The sequence below is a fragment of the Brachycentrus maculatus genome, unplaced genomic scaffold (genome assembly GCF_059751285.1).
Source record: "Brachycentrus maculatus isolate JH-2025_06_01 unplaced genomic scaffold, ASM5975128v1 h1tg001057l, whole genome shotgun sequence".
NCBI classification, from domain to species: Eukaryota; Metazoa; Arthropoda; class Insecta; order Trichoptera; family Brachycentridae; genus Brachycentrus; species Brachycentrus maculatus.
This window is the reverse complement of record NW_028281765.1, coordinates 36,163-62,181: the sequence shown is the minus strand read 5'-3', so window position 1 is coordinate 62,181 and position 26,019 is coordinate 36,163. Positions and strand designations below refer to the sequence as shown.

The 26,019-nt window shown below is 35.1% G+C and overlaps 1 protein-coding gene across 1 annotated transcript in view; it reads left to right on the top strand.

The window, feature by feature from the left end:
- Nucleotides 1–8,876: 8,876 nt before the first annotated feature.
- Nucleotides 8,877–26,019, top strand: part of LOC148299589 (cholesterol transporter ABCA5-like) — a 42,054-nt gene continuing 24,911 nt past the window's right edge. The window contains exons 1-15 of the mRNA XM_088275920.1: nt 8,877–9,031; nt 11,512–11,682; nt 12,372–12,547; nt 13,375–13,579; nt 14,134–14,375; nt 15,002–15,080; nt 16,600–16,707; nt 17,387–17,530; nt 19,403–19,553; nt 20,523–20,673; nt 21,000–21,230; nt 21,318–21,432; nt 22,260–22,409; nt 24,844–25,087; nt 25,583–25,759. Coding sequence (XP_088132046.1) covers nt 8,927–9,031; nt 11,512–11,682; nt 12,372–12,547; nt 13,375–13,579; nt 14,134–14,375; nt 15,002–15,080; nt 16,600–16,707; nt 17,387–17,530; nt 19,403–19,553; nt 20,523–20,673; nt 21,000–21,230; nt 21,318–21,432; nt 22,260–22,409; nt 24,844–25,087; nt 25,583–25,759 — 2,449 coding nt within the window. The 5' untranslated portion in view covers nt 8,877–8,926. The remainder of the gene's footprint in view (nt 9,032–11,511; nt 11,683–12,371; nt 12,548–13,374; nt 13,580–14,133; nt 14,376–15,001; nt 15,081–16,599; nt 16,708–17,386; nt 17,531–19,402; nt 19,554–20,522; nt 20,674–20,999; nt 21,231–21,317; nt 21,433–22,259; nt 22,410–24,843; nt 25,088–25,582; nt 25,760–26,019) is intronic.

Here is a 26,019-nt window from a genome sequence, read left to right as displayed (position 1 = left end):
CATATACTCGTATGTAGAACATCCATAAATTTGATGTACATCAAAGAAAAATCAATAAATAAATTAGTTTATGGGTGAGGATAAAGGTTAGAAGAATAATATTTTTGATAACTTTAAAAATATAAAAATATAAATGACAAATTACGGTACAAATTTTCGCCCGTTCCTGTTGTTTAAATAGACCCTTGGTACATACATTGTATTGTGAAATACAGTCTGCGGGATAATATTTTCACATTTTGCGTACTCCAATAAGCAAGGGATTTTGATTTATAGGACGCGTGTGGCTTTAACATCAGGGAGGATAATTCTCCAGAATTTCAGAATATCATAAGTCCTTTCCCTAGCATACAGCCTCATATACGTGGGCGCGCTTTCCATATAGGCAGAAAACCAGTGCCTTACTACCCTTACCCGCGTGACATCAAACGCAACCAGTACCTCCTACCCTACCTTACGAAGTAGTACCAGCTTACCTTACTATGTACCTCTACTGCCTATCCTAATTAATTCTCTGTGCACGCCAAGGCACATACACACACACTTGTATATATTTCGCTCACCCCTTTTAACAGCGTCATATATAAAAAAAAATGATTTTTCAGAATATCGTTTCTAAAAATAAATATCAAGCCACTTATTGTGAACTTCTTACCGTGCAACAGATCTCTTTAGGTAAAACCTGAAGTTTTTTACGAGGGAATTTGAAAAATATTTAGTATATTTAAATAAATAATTAAACAATACCTTTTCTTCAAAATGCAAAAACAACACTTTCTGCCCTGTAGCGTGTAAATATTAAGTTAAAAATATGCCGCTTTTGCTGAAATATAGTATATTTTATGGGCATTCCGAAAACGAAAACATGCACAACTAAAAATTGACGATTTTTGATTTATGACGTTCTTGAAAGGAGTGAGCGATATGACGTTGTAATAAGGAGTGAGAGATATGTATATAAATATATATATATATATATATATATATATATATATATATATATATATATATATATATATATATATATATACATATATATATAATTTGAGTAGTGCGGTTGACAATCGTGGGTAGGATTGGTGAATGTTACACGTGTGTAAAGTGATCACTTAACCAAGCTTATAACGGTCGTAAGCCCCGTAAATGTCCAGACTTCCATATTCTTCCTCAAGTATGTTGAGATATCAAAAAATAATACTAAATATATATATATATATATATATATATATATATATATATATATATATATATATATATATATATATATATATATATATATATATATATATATATATATATATATATATATAAATATATATAGATATATATATATATATATATATATATATATATATATATATATATATATATATATATATATATATATATATACCACAGTGCCCATATATGTATATACCTTAGTAAGTATCTAAGGGGGTGCGATTCTGACATTTTAGCCCCCAGTTCGGTCACTGAAGAATCGGTTAGGGTTGAAATCTGAATCTTTTTTTACACGGTTAAAAAATCGGTACAATTACAGTAAAATAGAAAAGAATAGGTGCATTGAAATCATATTTGATTTGGTTTTTAAATTCTCAAACGTCTACTGAAAATTTCATATAATTTTTTCCTGGTTGTGATTTTTCATCTTCTTCTTTTGTCCCTTATCCAAACCCAATGGTGCGTTAGGCACTGCTTTATAAGCAGTGTTATATTGATCGTTAGATACAAGAAAGAAAGGCGATCAGCCCTACGCTTCACGTACCAGTTTGAAGTAATATCAAATGAATATCAGAGTGAAAAATTCACCCTGGGAATCGAATCCGAAACGTACGTTATTGTACGGAGGAGGACATTTTTTTACGTGAAAGATAATGCCAGCTCTCAGTTTTTATTTATATGTATGTAATAAAATAACTAGGTACAGACCTATACATTTTATTAAGTACTTATAAATAGTACCTACATAAAACAGTTCTACCACCAGATGCCGCATGCGTCGCTCAGAATAAAACAAAAGACTTCCGATAATATTGTTAACTGTCAGAATCAGATAGATAGATAGATAGATAGATATAAAAATTATTATAAAGATAAATTAAGAATAAACTTTAATTATAAACTTTAATTACAAAGCAACACATTGTTTATTTTATTATTATACACCCACTTTACATATTATTTACACTTAATTTTCAAAAGGAAAATATTACCACGTTATAAAACGACAATTTTGTTAATTGGAAATGGATTATGAAACATTAGATGTATTAAAACAATTACTACAATATGTTCGGAGTGAGAGAGAAAAATTAGAAAATAATCAAAGAAGACGTGGAAATTTAAGAACTAGTGATAAAATTAAAAATAAAAATCATGTGAAAAAAATTTCTACAAAATATCAAATAAAATATACTCCAGAAAAGAAGAATTTCGAAGCAGATTGTATGAGCAGGAATCCAGTATTAAAATCGAATGAAAATGCAGATGAACAATTAAAAGTTGTAAATTTGATTAAATTAGAAGATATTTTAAAAGATCAGAATAAAAATGAAGACATACAAATAACACAGAAACAGTGCTTGAAGAATGAAAATAAAAATAAAGTAGAAAAAAATACTACAAAATATAAAACAAAATATACTCCAGGAAAGAAGAATTTAGAAGTAGATTGTCTAAGCAGGAATCCAGTTTTAGAATCGAATGAAAATGCAGATGAACAATTAAAAGTTGTACATTTGGTTATATTAGAAGATACTTTAAGAGATCTGAATAAAAATGAAGGAATTCAAAAGAAAAAAACAAATAGATTGAAAAAAACTGTGTCTACTTTAAAAGGGTCAAGAAAAAAAAATAAAAAAAAAGAAAGAAAGAAAAAAAAACAAGAAAGAAAAAAAAAAAAAAAAAAGAAGGAAAAAAAAGAAAGAAAGAAAAAAAAAAAAAAAAATTTATCATATCACTAAACTTATACCAGTCCCTTCACTACAAGAAGATGATCCGGAGGACGAGTGAAAATTTTACTATGAATTTTCATCCCCAAGGGGGGAGATGTAATAAAATAACTAGGTACCTACCTATACATTTTATTAAGTACTTATAAATAGTACCTACATAAAACAGTTCTACCACCAGATGCCGCATGCGTCGCTCAGAATAAAACAAAAGACTTCCGATAATATTGTTAACTGTCAGAATCAGATAGATAGATAGATAGATAGATATAAAAATTATTATAAAGATAAATTAAGAATAAACTTTAATTATAAACTTTAATTACAAAGCAACACATTGTTTATTTTATTATTATACACCCACTTTACATATTATTTACACTTAATTTTCAAAAGGAAAATATTACCACGTTATATGTATATATGTATATATATATATTTATATATATATATATATATATATATATATATATATATATATATATATATATAAATATATACATATATATTTATATATATATATATATATATATATATATATATATATATATATATATATATATATATATATATATATATATATAGTTTTTTTTTGTATGTTACTGTAGTTTATGTGACGAACTGTTTTTAAAATCTTTTGTATTGTATTAAATCTATTTTATTATTGTGATGATTATTTTAAGTGATTATTTTTATTCCTGTTTTCTTTATTGTTATTGTACATATTTTTGTTAATATTGTTAAAGGCATTAGCCGCAAATAAAAAAAATGTCTTTATTTACGGCAAAAGTCCGCCTCCGTAGTGTAATGGTTACCGTTCTGGGGGTCCCGGGATCGATTCCCAGAGGAGGGTATAATAAATGAGATTTATTAACTTTAATATTTATTCAATATTAACCTGGACTGGTACCTGAAGCGGAGGGCTGATCACCTTTTCTTCGTGTGTTAACGATCAAGATAACACTGCGTTTATATGATGCAGTGCCCTATGCACCATTGGGGTGCGGATAAGGGTTCGAAAAAGACAAAAATCATAATTTTCAAAGTAAATTGATTGCTATGATTAAAGAAAACACTTGTTTTATACCACTTGAGTTTTATTATAGACTACATGTTTCAGAAGTTAAACTTCCATCATTCAGGTCTGTATAGTAACTAAAATATAAAATATAAAATTGTTCTATATAAGTTATTATACAGACCTGAATGATGGAAGTTTAACTTCTGAAACATGTAGTCTGTAATAAAACTCAAGTGGTAAAAAACAAGTGTTTTCTTTAATCATTGTAACATGTCTTACCACAAAGTTAATGCCGAAACAATAAATAAAATTGATTGCTGTTCTTGAACCGCATTATATTGATAATCGCGTGAATAGAGACCGCGTTAATTCAGAATTGGTTTTACCTTTTAAGGGTGAAAAATCGAAGGTCGCACACAAAGAGATATTCGTTTCACCTCACTCAATATTCTCAAATTCACTAACAAAGGCCTAATAAAATGCGATGGCTTTCGGGGAGCAGCCTTCAATTAGCTACAACTCTAGCTTTACGATCCTGCTTTAAGTAATTTGTCCGCTATCGTGTGAGCGCGTCAAATGCAAAATTAGAATTATCCATTCAATTCGCAAAAATAATTATTGATAAATAAACCAAAATAAGGGCTTTTACATTCTCATTATCATTCATCGTTTATTTTGTGTAATACCACTTTGATAAACACTTATTCTTAAGTTTTTTTTTATTTATTTAAATAAATAGTCCTTTTTTTGCTTATTATTTTTTTTGTCCGCCTCCGTAGTGTAATGGTCAGCACGCTCGGCTACCGTTCTAGAGGTCCCAGGTTCGATTCCCAAGGGGGGTAAAATAAATATAAGTGATATTTTCACTGTAATATTTATTCAATATTACCCTGGACTGGTACCTGAAGGGGAGGGATGATCACCTTTCCTTCATGTGTAAAACGATCAATATAACACTGCGTTTATATGACGCAGTGCCCTATGCACCATTGGGGTGTGGATAAGGGTTTTATTATTATTATTTATTTTTTTACAAAAATGTTAATAATGTTAGTATATAACCACTCACCGAGATTTTTTTGTCTACCGGTTTCGAGACGTACCCGTCTCTTCGTCAGGACAATCACTACTACAGCATGCCAACAATACAACCCTTCACCACCATAGCACCATGTACACACTTAAAACTGCACAAAATGTTTACGTTCAAATTATTCACAATTTTCTTCAGAATTTCATTTATTTGTTAAAAATATGCAAACGTAGATTGAGTTAAACATTTTTTTTATTTTTTGAAGTAAAACTTTTGAGGCGGTGATTTGGGAATGGAGAGTGAAATTTCAAGGACGCGTCACGTTTCCTAAGCACATTTCGTTACATCAGAGAAAAAATATATAACGTAGGGATAAAGAGATAGAGTGCTATACATTCTGACGCCACGGGGGTGAAGCAATATACACAGAACGATACAAAGCGATAGAATAATAAAATGTCATGCATGCGCGCGTTGTAGATGTACACGTCAGGCGCTATATATGAACAGTGAGGTACCACACGTTGTGTAAATAATATTTATCATTTTTTTAAAAAGAAGTTTCACTTCTACCACGAAAGCCATCAGTTGAGCGATTTGTGATATAATACAAAATAGTTGGTAAATATACAATACATTTCAAATATAACGTTTCTACCTCTCTAATACTGTAGAAACTTGTGTTTAGAGAGGGAGTTCGTTTTACATTTTTTTTTATAAACAAGTAAATCAAACAAAGTAAATTAAAATTAAGCTTTATGTGTTTCATGACGTCATCCTACGTATTAATTGAACAGCCCTCGTATTTTTATGGGTCTTATTTTTGGCGACTAGAATGTCTTCTGCCATGGAAACGCTACTCGAATGATATAAATTTAATAGAAACGTCTACTGTCTTTGGCGGAAATTGAAGCCTTGACCCCTTAAAGCGATATAAATGCGAAAGCTGTAAAGTAACCAGTTCCGTTTAAAAACAAAAATCGGCTTGTTTTGTATTTACAGCTTCACAAAATACGTTATTTATTGTTTCGGCATTCACTTTGTGATAAGACACGGTTAAATTATAAATAAAATACTTATTTTTTGATACTTATAACCTAATACACACAAAAAGAAAGAAAAATTATGAATACATTTTTTTACAATTTTCATAAAACTAACCAACTTTGTTTTAACCACTTTCTTACTATTAGTACACTTTAACCTACGAGTTTCGACAAGAACCTTGTCATCATCGGGGTTTATTAAATTCCAAAACATTAAAATACTCATAATTCCACTCAATTCCCATAACTCACATTTCCTTATCAAAAACTTCCACACACTTTTTGATAAGGGAATGTAATTAATTATAGTATTTTAATGTTTTAGAATTTAATAAACCCTGATGATGACAAAGTTGCTGTCGAAACCGGTAGGTTAAAGTGTACTAATAATAAAGAAGTGGTTAAAACAAAGTTGTTTAATTTTATAAAGTTTATAAAATGTGCCACAAAGTATCTGCGGAAAACATTTAAGAAAAGAAAAATTAACTCTGCTTTATTTTGCCTTTGTTCCATATTTTAAGTTGACCTCTAACATCTGTCGGCAACAAATTTAAAATGTTCGGAACGATATATGGCAGTGTTCGACTCCCATATTTATTGTTAATTCTTGGGACTATCAAACCTTCGTTGTGTGTAAATCGTGTATCATGGTTGTGTACTAAAAGATTTCGATATTTTTGTCTACATTTATTTATAATTTAAATAATTTAAAATAAAGAAAAAGTGTATATACTTATACAAAATTTATTAATAACTGAACAGAAAATAAATTTCTAAAAAAAATATTCAAAATCAAGAAGTAAAAGAATATTTTAAAGGTTGACTTTTTAGATCGGAACGGATCTTTGTCAGGCGGGAGGAATATCTAATTTAACATACTCAACCTATAAAGGATTATATTAGACTTGTTTTGTGTTTATAACAGCCGATATAATTAATATTTTCATTCATCATTTTATTTTAGGAAATTCGCCTTCGAAAAACGTTATTTTCGTAAGTTGGCAATGAATGACGTCACAGAAACGGTGGAGTTATTTTAATGTTGGTGTCATTGCTAAATTATTGGCGACTCTATTTGTTGATGTCTATGGTCCACCCGCTCACCCCCCCTCCCCTCATATTTGTATAACACATATGGTAGTGTAGTGGTAAACAAACAATCCACACTTCTACTATTACGCTCTATAAACCATAGACAATAAACCATATGACGTCATATAAACGTTCGAAGACGGAAATTTGATGCGAACGCACGTTTTTCGTTTTATTCAAATATCTAAAGTTTAAACCTTCATATCTCCCTTATTTCTTATATCTTGTGATTTTTCATATTAATTTATTAGCCAATAATCACAAATCGTGATATTCATCCATTCTAAAAATTACCGTGGCAGTCAACGTGTTATTAGGTACTTAGCTACTCACGTACGTTACCTTTGAGGCTGGGGCAATATTGCGCCGGTAGCATAATACAAATTAGTCAGTCTTTGGGTAGCATCGCACACATCTAAAGTTTTAAATACCACGAAAATGTTGAGATGGCCATTCTCTCACGTGGCTCAGAATTGACATTTGAAAGTCAATCACACAACTTATACCCTCCATATTTACATGTTTTGCGTGATCAAATGTTTTTACTTCTTTTTATTTTTGGTGTAGGCCTTGTGGCCCGTTTTCAAGGGAGATTAGCCTACTGCAATGTCGATTTCCAGCTGACAATCCATCTATTTGGTGGTCTGCTCTTTCGGACCACTCCGGTCTTTTTTGCGAAACCCTCTTCAGCTCCTCATACGTCGAACAACCCATGTCCTTGTATAAGTCGCAAAGATATTGACGATTTGGGCATCCTCAGGCGTTTGTTCCGTCGATTGTTCCCTCTATTATTATTCTATTCCTACCCCTATCCGCACCTAATGGTGCATAAGGCACTGCATCATATTGACGCAGTGTTATCTTGATTGTTGCTTACATGAAGGCAAGGTGATCACTCTTGCGCTTCAGGGATCAGTCCGGGGTAGTATTAAATAAATATTTGAGTGTAAAATCAGTAATATTTAGTTTCACCCCCCCCTGGGAATCGAGCCCGGGACCTACAACTCCCTCTATTATTAGGTGCAGGAAACCCCAAAAATTGCAGTTTCCAATAGTCACATCTCTATTACAAAGTGCCTTGTTCAGTTGGTACAGGTATCCAAGGGTTGTAGTGGAAAGAAATACAATGTAAACTGAGAAAATGCAACAAATACCATCCCAAAAGTTACAGTTAACTAATGGTCGCATCCCTATCACAAAGTGCCTTGTTTGGTTGCCGCAGGTATCCAAGGGTGGTAGCGATGCTCATACCTATTACAAAGTGCCTTGTTTGGTTGTTGTAGGTATCCAAGGATGGTAGCGATGCTCATACCTATTACAAAGTGCCTTGTTTGGTTGTTGTAGGTATCCAAGGGTGGTAGCGATGCTCATACCTATTACAAAGTGCCTTGTTTGGTTGTTGTAGGTATCCAAGGATGGTAGCGATGCTCATACCTATTACAAAGTGCCTTGTTTGGTTGTTGTAGGTATCCAAGGATGGTAGCGATGCTCATACCTATTACAAAGTGGTGGTAGCGATGCTCATCCCTATTACAAAGTGCCTTGTTTGGTTGTCCTAGGTATCCACGGGTGGTAGCGATGCTCATCCCTATTACAAAGTGCCTTGTTTGGTTGTCGGATGTATCCAAGGGTGGTAACGATGCTGATCCCTATTACAAAGTGCCTTGTTTGGTTGTTGCAGGTATCCAAGGGAGGTAGCAATGCTCGCGGGCCTGTCTGCGGTCGGGCTGAGCGGGACGGAGCGCTAGTGCGGCGGACCCCCGGAGCGCGCGCCTGCAGCCCCATGGCGGGCAGCCGACCCTCGCGGGGCCTGTACTGCGCGCAGCTGCGGGCCATGCTCGTCAGGAACGTGTACCTCAAGAAGAGAGACACGAGGAAAACTATCGCCGTAAGGGGGCTCACTCTTCATACATCTCAACATAGATGAAGATGAATGTGGATGTCTGGGTATTTACAGAGTTTATTTATGGCTCCGTAGTGTAATGGTCAGCACGCTCAGCTACCGTTCTGGAGGTCCCGGGTTTTATTCCCAGGGGGGGTCAAATAAATATAAGTGATTTTTTCACTCTAATATTTATTCAATATTACCCTGGACTGGTACCTGAAACGGAGGGCTGATCACCTTCCCTTCGCGTGTAAATGATCGAGATAACACTGCGTTTATATGAAGCAGTGCCCTATGCACCATTGGGGTGCGGATAAGGGTTTTATTATTATTATTATTATTTATGGCTGGTTAAGCGGTCACTTTACACACATGCAACATTCTCCATTCAACCCATGGTTGACGACCACATTACTCAAATATTTTTGGAACTCCTACATACACGCCGATTATTTTCACTCCTGACCCGCCCGCTTTCAAGTATTTGACATACCTGATGATGCCAAGTTTTCCTCGGCTTCCTCTACTCCCATTTCCAACTATATTCATCTCATAAATTTGTTTTACCATTCTCTCGTGTCCAAACTATCTCAACATACCGTTCTTAATTTTATAGATAATGCTTACCAACCTTGTTTCTTTTCTTATTTCATCATTCGAACACCTATTATACATCATTTTGCTGCGCATTCGTTTGAGAGATCGTATTTTGGTCGTACTGTCTACTTTCATCCTTCTTTTGCCAACTCCATGCTTCACTTCCATACATTAAGGTTGGTACCAAGACTCGAAGGGTCAACATAAATATTAGTGATTTTTCCCTCTTATATTTACTTAATATTACCCCGGACAGGTATTTGAAGCGCAAGTTTGATCACCTTGCCTTCATGTAAGAAATGATCAAGATAACACTGCATCAATACGATGCAGTGCCCTATGCACCATTGGGTGCGGATAAGGGTTAGAAGAAGAAGAATATTAATTTAACCAGCTATTTTTTTCACCTTTTGAGTGTGTCTGTGTATGTTGAGATGTCAAAAAAAAAAATTGAGTTGTTTAGTAATTCTATTTTCAATTAAAATCTAAATCAATTATTGTTTAGTTGCTAAAGGCTGGCTCATTGGCCGCGACTAGAATGTCAGTAGCCTTCACAAATACAAATAGAGTACTATATCTCTGTGCACAGTATCGCCTCGCACACGTTTGACCTACCCAAATAGTCGGACAGCTGTGGCATTTATAGGTCATCCATAATATCATTTCACTTTGCTCTAATCAGCATTAAACTAAGCCTAATCACTGTCCGCCTCTCTCTTTGTGAGAATACAGGGTGTCCAGTCGCCGAATGCTCAAACCAATCGGATATTTGCCATTTGTCAGGCTTCATTGGCCCGTTTTTATTATATTACTAAGTCCAGAAATGTAGGTTTATTATATGGGTACCTATAAGATCCACCTGTAGTTTTGCATGTATTTAGAGTACCCATCTAAGTGGATCATTTGCTAATCTTATCAAATTGTCAGACTTCATATCGCTCACTCCTTTCAACAACGTCATATATCGAAAATTGTCAATTTTCAGTTGTACATGTTTTCAGAATGCCCAGAAAATGTACTATATCCCAGCAAAAGCGGCATATTTTTAACTTAATATTTACCCGCTACAGGGCAGAAATTGTTGTTTTTGCATTTTGAAGAAAAGGTATTGTTTAATTATTTTTTTAAATGTACTAAATATTTTCCAAATGGAGAAAAAACATGCAGGTTTTACCTAAAAAGATTTGTTGCACAGTAAAAAGTTCAATAAGTGGCTTGTTATTTATTATTAATACATTTTATTATATTCATAAACTTTAAAAACAATCTCCTTCAGGCTGATGTATGATTCCTTGTCTAATATGTTCATCCTTGTTAAGTATACTTAAAAGAGATTATTATTTTATATAACAATTCGCTCACTCCTTTCAACGTCATAAATCAAAAAACTTGATTTTTCAGGAGAACGATTTCAAAGTTTAAAAATATAATACAATGTATTAAAAATAAATATCAAGCCACTTATTGAACTTTTTACTGTGCAACAGATCTTTTTGGGTAAAACCTGAAGGTTTTTTCTCCATTTGAAAAATATTTAGTATATTTAAAAAAAATAATTAAACAATACCTTTTCTTCAAAATGCAAAAACAACACTTTCTGCCCTGTAGCGGGTAAATATTAAGTTAAAAATATGCCTCTTTTGCTGGGATATAGTACATTTTCTGGGCGTTCCGAAAACATACACAACTAAAAATTGACGATTTTTTATTTATGACGTTCTTGAAAGGAGTGTTATATTTATTATGTACAAATTGGCTACGACCGTAAAAAAACGATTTTTTTTAAATTTAAATTTAAATAAAACCCTCAGTAATGAGGAGTAAGACGGAGAAGAAGAGAAATATTCCAGTGACTGTAAATATGGTTTATGTTTTCCTTATTTCAGGAAATACTGGTGCCACTGTACTCGCTGGGTGTGCTGATCATCATGAAGATCCTGGTGCCCAACCCTAACTTCCCAGAAATGGCCACACCGCGAGGCGACGCTCACCTTTTTCAACACTTTCTTGTCGACAACTACACCGTGGCTGTCGTCCCCAATACCACGGATACTATGGTAAATAGTACTTACGTTATACTGGCCCACATGCTACGACCCTGCTAAACAAATCTTTATAATTTCATTTATTTGTTAAGAATATATATGTACATACAAGGTTTGTCTGACAAAAACCGAACTTTTAAAAATTTTTGTGGCGCCATCTATTAACCAAGTTTTTTCACAAAAGTGGAACTAAAAATAACAGGTTATTTTATCTTTTGTTTAAAAAGTTTACATTATTAAAAAAATGTCCAGTTCAAAAACAAACAGAACCAATAAAAAATGTAGCGAAACTTAACCTCATAAAAAATTGAAACAAGTCTAACTATATTAACTATAATAATAATCATAAAAAAATAGACTTATAAAATTAGTTCATTTTCCGATAATTTCAACCGTCGAAGGTGTTAGAATGGCGAGCTTGATTTTTTATTGCTTCTGTTTCATTTTATTGAGCTAGACAACTTTTACATTATACACACTCTAAGTAAAAAATTAAATAAACCTGATATTTTTTGTTCTATTTTTATGAAAAAAACCCGAGTATAAAGTGGTAAGTGATAAGTGATAAAAATACACAAACATGAATATTTTAATTTCGTACTATTTTTGTAGGCCAAAGCGTCTTGTTATTTAAATTAGGCATCAAATTATGGTAGTTAGTAATGAAGAAATAATTCAATATACTCGTATGCGTGTTGTAGGAATTCTTGGAGGAAGTGAATGCCCACCTGCAGTACATACCGGACCTGCTGCCCATAACCTGGAAACTGTTCCCCAGCCAGGAACACCTTCTCGCCGAGTACTGGAACCGCCCCAACTCCATCCCCATGGCCGTCATCTTCCACACCAACCCCATGCAGCCTGAACAGCCATTAAAGTAAGTCCTAAATGGGAAAACTTCTACCAAGCACTGAGACATGCAAATTACACTTAGATGGCTTTACTCTGTACACGATGATTCTTTAGTTCTTTGGGCATGTTGCCCGAGGAAGAGGAATATCCCCCACACGATGAATCGATCAAGTTAATGCAGCGGCAGGCACCTTGGTGGTTGGAGCACTACACGCAATGCAGTCAAGGGATAACTGGAGAAAAGTCATTGCTTCTACAAGGGCCACAACCTCAGTAATGAGGAGTGATTGAAAGCTGTCCCACCGCATTCCCAGATCTGATACAGAAGCATCTAGGCTTCCTGAGAGACCTTCTCTTGCAAAGCATTTTTTTTTTTAACTAAGTTGCTAAATTTATTGAAAATACGAAATAAAGTTGTATCCCGATTTTACTGTGAATTTACATTTAAAAGCTTTCAATATCCCTCTCACTGCCAGCAATGAGGAGTAAGATGGAGAAGAAGAGAGAAGACATACAATGATGGGCACGCAAAGTTCTGCGGTGGAGACCATGGGACATAAAAAGATTAATAGGCCACCTTTGAAAATATGGGCCAATGATATTGTCCCCGTCGCGAGTAATAAGTGGATTGAAAATGCCCAAACAAGAGTGGACTGAAAAAATTAGAAAACGCCTAGCATCTAGCAGTGGATAGCAGCCGAAGAAGTAGATGACATACAAATTACTCTGTTAAATAAAATCCTTCTCAAATCATCCATAGATGGCTCCCGTGAACTAAATAATAAAATTTATGATATATGTATAAGTTCCATAAAAAATTATACATTTGAAAGTAAATTTTTGTTTTATCAGGTACACTATACGAACCAACCCTTCTGTGAGCGTCACCCCCTCCACGCGCTCCTTGTTCTCCTCCCCGGCAATGTGCAGAGAGTCTCCCAACTACTGGAGCAGCGGAGTGTTTCCCATCCAGGCGGGCGACGCCTGTCCCGTCAACCAGTACTTCTTCTCGGGGTTCATAGCTCTCCAGGCGCTCATCGACTGCACCAAGATAAGGGTATGTGTCATTCCTTACCCTCCCAAGAGATGTACTCTCAAGCTTTCCACTAGCATTTCCATTGACCCTAGATTTCGGGGACATTCGTAAAATTTACGACAGACATTCAATCTGTGGTGGACCACCAAGGCAATACATGTAAAGAATATAGTGACAGTTAGAATGTATTTTAATTTTTTACCGATATTTTATGTAAAGTTCTCAAAAAACATGTTGCACTTATTTTTTTAATGTTTTGAGTTGCACAGGTTACCACTTTTTTCAATTAAATTTTCTCTGGATGTACCAAAACAAACCGGGATGCCTGTCTTTTTCATAGATTATTATAAATTTAGCTCCATGATATGTAGTAACCAAAATAGGGATCGAAAGTATAAATTAGTATAAATTAGAAGAAGTGGAGCGAATCTGGGATTTTTCAACAAAATTTTGAAGACCCTAAAAATATTGTGAATCAACTATTAAGATTTAGACAGTGCAGCAACTGTTTATAATGCCGTTGATACGGTTTAGGTTGCCTAACCTAACCCAACATGAATTGATTTGTTTTCCAGTTGGAGAGTGGGCAAGGTAAAGGCACAAAGGGGCTGCCTGTTCCCAACATCTACCTGGAAATGTTTCCCAAGGCGGCCTACACGGGAAACTGGATAGTGGCCTTCCGTATCGTCATCCCAATCTACATGGTGATGACATTGTCTCAGTTCATTACATACCTGCTCATGCTGATAGTCGGAGAAAAGGAGACCAAGATCAAAGAGGGAATGCGGATTATGGGCCTCATAGACTCAGTTTATTGGTTAGTACTCTACATCCATTCATTTATCCATCCCCTTGTGGAGTCCAGGCTGTTCTGTCGACGCCAGGTCCTTTACATCCTTCCAACGCAGGTCTGCGTCCTGAAGTTCAGACAAAAACTGACGACATATTGTCAGTAGTGACATCCTGGGCGACGGGAACCTAATGCCTTGTAAAAGAGACAAGCTTTTTTTTAAAAAAACAGAAATATTTATGTTTTTATTATTTACGAAAAATACTGTGAGCCTAAGCGGCTCATTATTAGAAATAGGTATCAAATTGTGGTAGAGTGGATTCAAACTGAGAAACTCTGACTCAAGAGTCCGCGATACTAACCACGGGACCACAACCTGACTTTATTAACACGTTTTGTGCATCGAAAACAGCCTTCTTGTCCATACAAATATTGCTGCCACCGTTGACGGGAGTCGGGTTGAATAAATATAAGGATTCGAAGCCGGTTTTATGTGTTTTGAGAACAAAAAGGAATACACTTATTTGTGATGTTTAAATAGAAAGTAGAATTTGATTTTGAACAAGACTATGGGCTCTTAAAAAGTCAACATGGCGATGTTGTTTATTTGAAATCATCCTCACATCTTTATGTTATATGTTTTGCATTCCCAGGGCATCGTGGTTCATCCTTTATTCCGGATTTGTATTGGTGCTATCAATAGTCTGCACAGTCCTTCTCTTTACATTAAAAGTAAGTATCTTTCAGGATAAACACAAGTACACCTAGATTAACCTATCCGGAAGTGAGTTTCTGCCAACAAAACCGTGTCTGCGGGGTGACTTTTTTTCTCATTTATTTTGTATGATTTCACTTATATATGATTCTATATCATAGCCAATGCTAGGCAATACATTTTCTTGATTAAAAAATATTTACATCGGTAAACATTTTACAATTTTAAACACAAAATTTATATGAAAATTATCCATGTATTTAAAGTTAATAAACAACAAGCAATAAATTGATAATAATATAAATATTGCATAATTAAAAACAACAAAAAAAAAACAAAATATTTATTTATTATATTACACGCATCCCTAGACTATTTCTTTCAACACTGGTGTCAGCAATTATGTCGTTGAGTCCAGTGTTATGCATACGGCGTAAAAAAGAGGTGGACATTGCAAGCAGAATTTACTTGTTAGTCATTTAGTTAATGATTTTTCATAACGTTCAATACATTAAATAAAATATAATTCGAGAGATATTTTCATCATGCCAAAGATAAAAAATGGTACACAGCGTTTATGAATTATCAAAGACATTTTACTTTTGAATTATTTATGTTTATACTGTGTTTTTTTTCTGGCAAAGTAGCCCCAAAAGTCCTGGTAACCAAAGGTATAAGTAAAATGTCATGAGTAAAATAGAAAAATAATCTGAAGTTTTATTTAAAGTGTTTGAATACAACCACAGATGGCAGTACAAGTGCCATTTTAGAAATACATGTCAACGATTAGTTATAAGTGCAGATGTTCATGTATGCCCATACTCTTTTGAGGAAATTTTTTTTTGGACGACCATGTACAGCCATACTTCCGGACAGGTTAACCTTTTAACCGCGTCAACTTTGTTCCTGAGAGACGCCCGTACGCGGCGGTATTCCGCCGTTTTTAAAATGATTACTTTTATCATGTATTTAGTTAAGAAACGATTTATTTTCCTAAACAAAAACGTTCAATGGGATTCATTGTGCCTTTTTGGTACTCTATAATACACTTGTGTCACATTATTCTTGAAATATATCGTAATATAAACAAATAAGATCGTAACATAAATAAATCAAAGCACGCATCGTGTGTCACTCTTACCCGCTGGCGATGCGTAGCGTCGAGAGTGAGACAGATATAGGGCATGATTATAGCGCGGACTAATTACTAATTACCGACCGCAAGAAAAATCAGGGATCTGTTCTTTTATTTATCCTTGTGATGTTACAAATTATTAGTCAGATATTTCAACAGATGTCATAAGGCCAAGGATTGACGTATTATTTTATCCAAAGTTCCACACCATGAAAAAATCCCTCCAAGTTGAACTGAGGTTGGAAACTTGGAGCAAAGTAAAAACACATACGGTTATGTCAGCCGCGTATGGCGCATGTTTTATTAAAACACATACGGTTATGCGAGCCGCATAGATCCGGTTAAGATGAGTCATTTTTGAAATAATCTATTTATGTAAATTGAAATTATTATGTTTTCAGGTATTTCAACATTCTTCGTACATTTTAGTATTCCTGTTAATATTGTTGTTCGGTTTCACAATAATTATGATTGCGTTTTTGATGACTCCATTCTTTGATAAGTCGAGGGTAAGTCATATTTTTTACTTCATTCGTAGCCAATTCTCAAATAATTACGATATTCTACAATGGTGCTGGCACCAAAACGACCACTGTATGCAAAACATATGCATATTTGCACATTCCGACAGTGGAAAAGGTTAGATTAGTTTTTAAAATAAGTATTATCTCTAATGTGGAATTTATCTAGGTAATTTGTGTAGGACATTTATTTATTTATGCAAGAATTTATTTTTAGAAATTTCACAAGGGCCTCATTTGAAGCTTATTTGTATCTGAGGGAAAATTGTATGGGATTGATTATGATAATGTTAATAAATAATAATGAATTACATGTATAGGTAAAATAAAATGTATTTCTTTGTTGAATAGACAAGTAACTAACAAATTACCTATTGAACAAGTGAGGATACATTGTTTTATATTTTTAATGATTATCAAAAAAATACTGTAATACCTTCTTCTGTATTCTGTATGTCTTACATTTAAAAATAAAACTATTAAAATTTATGCTGCGGCGACACTTTCTAGTACTTTCTGACCTGGCAACATTGATAATTTTGATCACTTTTAAGACGTCTAGGCTTATTTTCCACCGTCAGAATGTCTAGTGCCTTTATTGTATTTATAATGAAAACCTGAAGATGAAAATCTGATTTAAATTAACAATTGATGATTTTTGTTCCAGACTGCTGGTATCTTAGGAAGCTTCGCTGTAAATATTATGAGCATGCTGTATTTTATACAAGTATTTGTATCCAATGCTGACTCGGTGGCATTTTGGTTCGTATCCCTGATCAGCTCTAGTGGGTTTGCATTGGCCATGGATAAGGTAATAGAAAATATCTGATACTTATTTTGTTAAAATTTGACTCCGTGGGTTAGCTAAAAGCACCCGGGATAGTCTATCTAGTTTTAAGCGGGAGCTGTTCTCCGTATTTTTTCATAGTTAACTTTCAATGCAAAAAGATCAGTATGATCATATCTCCGCCTATATGTGTAGCGGTCTCATGTCAGCTATTGTTTTTCAATCAATAACATATATTTTTGGTTTTTCGTTATCTTTTGTTTGAAAATTAAAGAAGATGCTTCATATCAAGTTGCGACATCTATAATCCTAATTATGAATGAAGCTCACCTGTTTAATTGGAGTAAGCTATATAAACTTCACAAATTCTCAACTGAAGGCGCCAAAAAAAAAACAGTAATGGCAGAAGGGTGAACTTTACACAAGTATATAAAGAAATCACTTAAGCTAGCCGAATGCCAGGTTTTAAGCTCAGACTTCCATCTTCATTTGTATAAAAATGATAGAAGCTTTGTCTCAAGTTGAGACACTCGTAATATATATCTTTAAAAAAAGGTTTTTCTCTATAATGTAATGCTGACTCTCAATATTGAATATACCCAAATTGACATCAAGACTTGTTGATATATGATTCAGTTGATTGTTTAACCCCATGGGGGCACCGTTGACCTCAATCAAGAGCTATATTCAAAATGCATTAACCTTTTAACGGCGTTAACTTTGTTCCTGAGAGACGCCCGTGCGCCGCGGTACTTCGCCGTTTTTTAAATGATTACTTTTATCATGTATTTAGTTACAACATTTTGAGTGTGTCCAAATACTTGTTCACAAAATCTGGATTATCTCCAATTACAGGAGTTATTTTCATATAATTTTTTGACATCTCATCAAAGATGAAGAAGAATATGGAAGTCTGGGCATTACGGGGCTGACGACCGTCATAGGCTGGTTTAAGTGATCACTTTACACACGTGAAAAAAATAAAAAAGCTTCTTTACATCTCACCAATAGATGTCTCTAGTGAAGTTCTAGTGATTCAAGAGCAAGGTTTCTAAATTGGTTCATATATATAGAACTTCCAAGAATTTGAGTAGTGTGGTTGTCAATAATGGGTAGAATTGGTGAATGTTACACGTGTGTAAAGTGATCACTTAAACCAGCCTATGACGGTCGTCAGCCCCGTAAATGCCCAGACTTCCATATTCTTCTTCATCTTTGATGAGATGTCAAAGAAAAAATAAAAATAAAAATAAAAAATTATATGTATTTAGTTAAGAAACGATTTATTTTCCTAAACAAAAACGTTCAATGGGATTCATTATGCTTTTTTGGTACTCTTTAATACACTTGTGTCACATTATTCTTGAAATATATCGAAATATAAACAAATAAGATTGTAACATAAATAAATCAAAGCACGCATTGTGCGTCACTCTTACCCACTGGCGATGCGTAGCGTCGAGAGTGAGAGATATAGGGCACGATTATGGCGCGGACTAATTATCGACCTCAAGAAAAATCAGGGATCTGTTCTTTTATTTATCCTTGTGATGTTACAAATTTTTCGACAGATATTTCAACAGATGTCATAAGGCCAAGGATTGACGTATTATTTTATCCAAAGTTCCACACCATGAAAAAATCCCTCCAAGTTGAACTGAGGTTCGAAACTTGAGCAAAGTAAAAACACATATGCTTATGTCAGCCGCGAATGGGGCATGTTTTGTGAAAACATATACGGTTATGCGAGCCGCGTGGATCCGGTTAAATAAACTAAATACATTATATAATTGAAATGTATTTAGTTTACGTTAACTACCGAAAAGTTTTCTTTGTGAATTTCAAAATTTTTAGTACTGACGTTTAACATGTTAATCCTGTAATATTTGTTTGTAGGCACTGGTCCTTGACATGGCTGGTGAAGGTGTTACATGGGACAATTTGTGGAATGGCCCCGGCATTCCATACGGAGGCTCCCTTATCATGATGGCATTTGATACCGTCCTCTATGGACTCCTAGCCTATTATTTGGATGCCGTCATTCCAAGTAAGTACTATGATTAACAGCACTGGTATTTTAATGCTTTGGTTAGCTGATTTATTAAATATGAATATAGATTGATGGACGCTTAGTGCTCCTTATAAAGTAAAATCTGCCTAAAGGAAACCTAGACTAACAAACAATAAATTTCAGAACGGAGTTATTTCCTCTGTTAACCTTTTAACCGCGTTCACTTTGTTCCTGAGAGACGCCCGTACGCGGCGGTATTTCGCCGTTTTTTAAATGATTACTTTTATCATGTATTTAGTTAAGAAACGATTTATTTTTCTAAGCAAAAACTTTCAATGGGATTCATTGTGCCTTTTTGGTACTCTATAATACACTCGTGTCACATTATTCTTGAAATATATCGTAATATAAACAAATAAGATTGTAACATAAATAAATCAAAGCACGCATCGTGTGTCACTCTTACCCACTGGAGATGTGTAGCATCGAGAGTGAGACAGATATAGGGCATGATTATGGCGCGGACTAATTACCGACCGCAAGAAACTTGGAGTAAAGTAAAAACACAAACGGTTATGTCAGCCGCGTATGGGGCATATGCAATTTAGGAGATGCACTATCTGTTGTGGATGACATTTAGGAATTCGCAGCTTCCGAGAATGTTCCAGAACTTCTTGAGTTGATGTGGGTTTCAACCTTACCCTAAATATTAGCCTCATGTGAATACCGTAATATCCAAGAAAAGGGAGAAAGAATGCGAGGAAAGGTAAGATGAAGGATGTAATGGGTGTGGAATATCAGGAATTCTAAAGGTATTGGGGTGAAGGTGTTGTTTCATTCTGCAGGGACCAGTATAAAATCAAGGTTGACCCCAATGTCTGATGGCTCTTTTATAATCTTTTCTTAGATAATACCCATTTTTATCATGTAAACATTGGCTTTGTAGCAATTTAACAATCATTTAAACATTGGCTTCATAGCAATTTAATGATCTTTTGTTTTCAGGTGAGCATGGTATCAAACGCCGCCCGTGGTTCTGCCTCATGCCTTCATTTTGGTGCGGTTCTAAACATAAGTCGAATTCCGGAACATTCCATGCTAACTCCAACGGGGAGAGCAACAACCAATTCAATAAGGACATCGAACCTGTCCCGAGGTAAAGATCGTTCATCAAACATTAACTACACCAAAATTCAAAATTCTGCCTCCTAACATATTTGATAATTTAACATAAAAAATGACTAAAAGAAATAAATATTATGTAATCCAAGAAGTAACGATTACCATTCTAATTGAGTAATCGAAAATTTAACAGCTACCGTATATGGAGTCACATCTTAACAATACTTGAAGCATTCCACTATTTTAAAATTATTTTGTATAATTTAACAATTTGATGGGAATAAATTATTATTGTGAAACAACTACACGCCTCAAATTTAATGAAAATATGTATACGCATTTTAAATCCTTTTTTTCCAGGGAATTGCGGGACAAGGAAGCTATTAGGATAGTCTCTTTGCATAAGAGTTATAGGAACTGTCGTAAAGCTGAAGTCAAGGCCATTGACGGCATAGATCTCAGCATATACGAGGGGCAGATTACCGCAGTCTTGGGGCACAACGGGGCGGGCAAGTCCACTTTGTTTAACATCCTGACTGGACTCACTGCGCCCACTACAGGAACGGCCTATGTCTTCGGGTTAGACGTGAGGTGAGAAATTTTTAAAAATCAATTTTCGAATGCAAATATCAAACTGTTTTTGTGATTGATAATACATATATGTACTTTTTTCTACAGAGACCCCCAAGATATGTCTGAAATCAGAAGGATGACTGGCGTTTGTCCCCAACACGACATTCTATTTGACCTACTCACTGTGAAACAGCACTTGATGTTTTTTGGCGCAATTAGGGTAAGATAATATATAATATGTTTTTTACCACATCTTTTGTTGAAGACTTTTATATAGGGAAACTGGGATCAGTCCTGCTTAGACTATACATTGACAGTGGAAGCCTGAGATCAGTCCTGCTTACATTATATAAAGATAACGGGAAACTGAGATCGGTCCTGCTTAGACTATACATTGACATCGGGAGCCTGAGATCAGTCCTGCTTACATTATATATAGAAAACGGGAAACTGAGATCGGTCCTGTTTAGACTATACATTGACATCGGGAGCCTGAGATCAGTCCTGCTTACATTATATAAAGATAACGGGAAACTGAGATCGGTCCTGCATAGACTATACATTGATAGTGGGAACCTAAGATCATTTCTGCTTAGACTATACAATGACTGTGAGAAACTGAGATCAGCCCTGCTTAGATTAAACAAAGATTACAGGAAACTGAGATTGGTCTTGCTTAGACTATACTTTTTAATGACTTTCACCCTCCTTGAGTGTTCTGATAATTTGATGTACGTCTTCCTCTGGGGAGTGGGTTCTTTTTACATGAAAAAAATTTTTTTTCATCAAATCGATGTATTATGAAAACAGAAATTATGTTAAAATAATTTAATAAAAAAAAAAATTCCTATTCGAAATATTTTTCAATTATGACAAAATTACACACAAATATCCACAGATGTCATTGCCATACAAGTTACATCATACTAACTGACAGACGGACTTCGACGTTCATGAACGTCGATACTCCTTTAAAGAAAATTCGCACAGACGTTCATTTACGTCCATACTCCCGAACAGGTTATTGACTGAATTTTTTTATATCAGGGTATTCCACAATGGCGTCTGGAGAAGGAAGTCACCCGTGCAATGCAAGAAGTGTCATTAGGAGAGCACGCTCACAAGTTTGCCAAACATCTGTCGGGAGGCCAGAAGAGAAAGCTGAGTGTTGCCATCGCCATTATCGGTGATCCAAAGGTAAATTTTTCTCTTCCATGTAGTCCAAAGTCCTCATTTAAAATTAATGTCATTCTGATATTTTTCCATGTCAAATCGTACCACTAAATCTGTGTTTACTACTTTCCCTTTGACCTTTTAACTGCCGGTAAGTACAGGTATGGTGGTACCCAGCACGCCGCGAATTTTACGATAAAAATAAAACCTTCTAAACATATCGTTATTGAAAGAGTAATAACGTTTATTTATAAAATATACCAAATAAATGAAGAGCGCGCCAGTCGTGCAGTCATTTATCCATAATCATAAAATTAATTGTTCATGTTGCAGGGTTGTCCCAAAATTTGTCATAGAAAATATGAAAACTAAATTAAATGTCAAAAGTAATTGTTTATGTTAGTATAATATTAAAAGTATACACACACACACACTATGATTTAAAAAAATTAAAAATTAAAAATCATCACAATCGACACTAAAATCACTGTCATCAGATTCGGCAGTGACGGCAACGCGGGGATTATTGCACAACCCTGAGCGCCATTAGTTGTTCCGACGACAAATCTCTCTGTAATTTACGTTTAAAGTGGTAAAAACTAATTCTGTTTTAATTCTAAGGATGCAAAGATATTCCCAATAGATATCACTATGCGTAAAATATATTTGTTCATTTTAAATAATTGTTTTTTTTTAGTAAAAGCCCGTTTAAAACGGCGCGTCTTAAGACGTAATTTTTGTATGAACGGCGCTCCGTTCACAGAAAATTATGTATCTTAACCTTTCAACCGCGTTCACTTTGTTCCTGAGAGACACCCGTGCGCGGCGGTATTTCGCCGTTTTTTAAATGATTACTTTTATCACGTATTTAGTTAAGAAACGATTTATTTTCTTAAACAAAAACGTTCAATGGGATTCATTGTGCCTTTTTGGTACTCTATAATACACTTGTGTCACATAATTCTTGAAATATATCGTAATATAAACAAATAAGATCGTAACATAAATAAATCAAAGCACGCATCGTGTGTCACTCTTACCCACTGGCGATGCGTAGCGTCGAGAGTGAGACAGATATAGGGTATGATTATGGCGCAAACTAATTACCGACCGCAAGAAAAATCTGGGATCTGTTCTTTTATTTATCCTTGTGATGTTACAAATTATTAGTCAGATATTTCAACAGATGTCATAAGGCCAAGGATTGACGTATTATTTTATCCAAAGTTCTACACCATGAAAAAATCCCTCCAAGTTGAACTGAGGTTCGAAACTTGGAGCAAAGTAAAAACACAAACGGTTATGTCAGCCGCGTACAGGGAATGTTTTGTAAAAACACATACGGTTATGCGAGCCGCGTGGATCCGGTTAACTTACACAAGTTTTTATGAGCATAGGTATGCAATTCTGAGTAAGCTATCTATTGCTGCTATTCTCCTTTACCTCTTCAATCAATTGTATCTACTATTTCTCTTTCATTTCCTTTCCCATACTTCAAAAATATCCTTCACCCAAAGCTTCTTCACTATATTTTGTATATTAAAAGCATCGTTAACTTTGTGGCATAGTAATATCACACTCCTTATCGTTCATCATTCACTTGGTGTAATTTAAAAACACTATTTCATGACTACCTTTTACCTTCTATCTTCTTGACTATTGTTATCTATATCAAATATACTCCATTCCTAGATCCAAGTATCCTCATTAGTATCAGAAGTATTAGAAGACTGTTTTCATAAGATTAAAACTCAAATTGACATTATTCACTGCAGTGCCCTATGCACTATTAGGTTCAGAAGCCAAAAAAAGAAGAAATGAGTCAAAAACCTTAACTGATGTAATCACAACTCCGTGAAGACGACAAATGTCCTGTGAAATGCTTGAGATTATGTTAAAAAAAAACTCCTTGGTGTAAGCCTTATGGCCTGTTTTTAAGATTAGCCTCCTGCAATATTAAATCCCAGCTGTCAATCTATCTCTTTGGTGGTCTGCCCGGGAGTCTTCTACCTCGGGGTTGGCCGTGCAATGCAATGTTGTTGGGGAGTCTGAATGGTTCCATTTTCCTGACATGTGCATACCATTGTCTTCTTCATTGCCTTCCCCACCTAATGACATCTTCGATCTCGCATATTTCTCTTATCCTGGCATTCCTTATTCAATCCCGTAGACTCTTGCCAGATATGCTTCTTAGAGTCTTCATTTCTGACACTCTTTTTTCATTATGTGGTTCCCGCTCTGCATTCGATCCCATGTCATGATAGGTCACACACAAGTTTCATATTTTTTAATTTTGCTGCCGATCTTCATGTAGGGATTTTTCCATATCGAATTTTTCAGAGATCTTGAGATGACTGCCGCCTTGTTAACTTATCCCATCACTTCACATTGTAGATCCGTTTGACCACACAGGTCCACACCCAGATATTTGAACTTGAATGTAAATCTTCCGTTTCAGATAATCATTCTGGATGAGCCGACAGCCGGTGTGGACCCCATTTCCCGGCGCCACATGTGGAGGATCTTGCAGAGGCTGCGCGCCGGGAAGGTGCTATTGCTGACCACCCACTTCATGGATGAGGCGGACATCCTGGGAGACCGCAAGGCTGTCATCTCCAAGGGCAAGTTGCGCTGCGCCGGCACGTCACTGTTCCTCAAGAACAAGTTTGGGATCGGCTATCACCTCACTCTGGTGCTGGATGGTAAATATTATTAATATTTCCCATCAACAGACTTCTTCTCAGTCTTAGTCCTCATTACTAAGGATTGTGACGCTTGTGGAAGCAATGACTCTTCTCCAGTTATCCCTTGACTGCGCTGCACGTAGCGCTCCATACAACCGAGCTACCTGCTGCTGCCTTAACTTGATCGGTCCATAGTGTGGGGATCTTGTTCTCCCTCTCTTCCCTCCAGGCTACCAATCACAACCAGTTGTTTCAGGCTATCCTCATTACCACGCGCATTGTTTCAATTTTCTGGAATTACAGTCACATCACCCAACTACTTCACCAACTGCACTGACTACAGTTTCCCGAAAGGGTTGAATATAAACTCTGTCTACTCATGTATAAATCAATACTTGATATGGCTTCAAAGTATCTAAAAGACCTGTGTATTTCAGACAAATTGGTTGATAGACGTCTCACACTTCGATCGTAAATTGTAAGTGTGTGTTTTCTAAAATGTATACTTTTCAGGAGTTTGCCGTGAGAACCAGATAACCCGCCTGGTGACCAGTCGCGTAGCTCGGGCAGAGAAGGCTCGCCGCCACGGAAGGGAGCTGTCCTACATCCTACCTCACAACGCCGTCCACCAGTTTGCTTCACTCTTCAACGCCATCGAGGAGGAAATCAACACCAAGGCCAGCAGGCTAGGTAAAGTGCTACATCTTTACCATAAACTGATTGTAGATCAGTGATGTATTAAATACTCAACTAAGGACATCTTAGCCTTTAAATTAACGCTTTGACTGATGAGTTATAATGAAGATTTTATTTGGAAAAAGGGCGGGTTTCTTTATTTCAAATATATAATAGTCATACATTGTTTGCGGGAAACGTTTAAAAGCTACTTTTACATACTGTAAAAGTAGCTTTTAGAGTACAGGAATCGCTTTTGAGCGTTCTATTTGCTT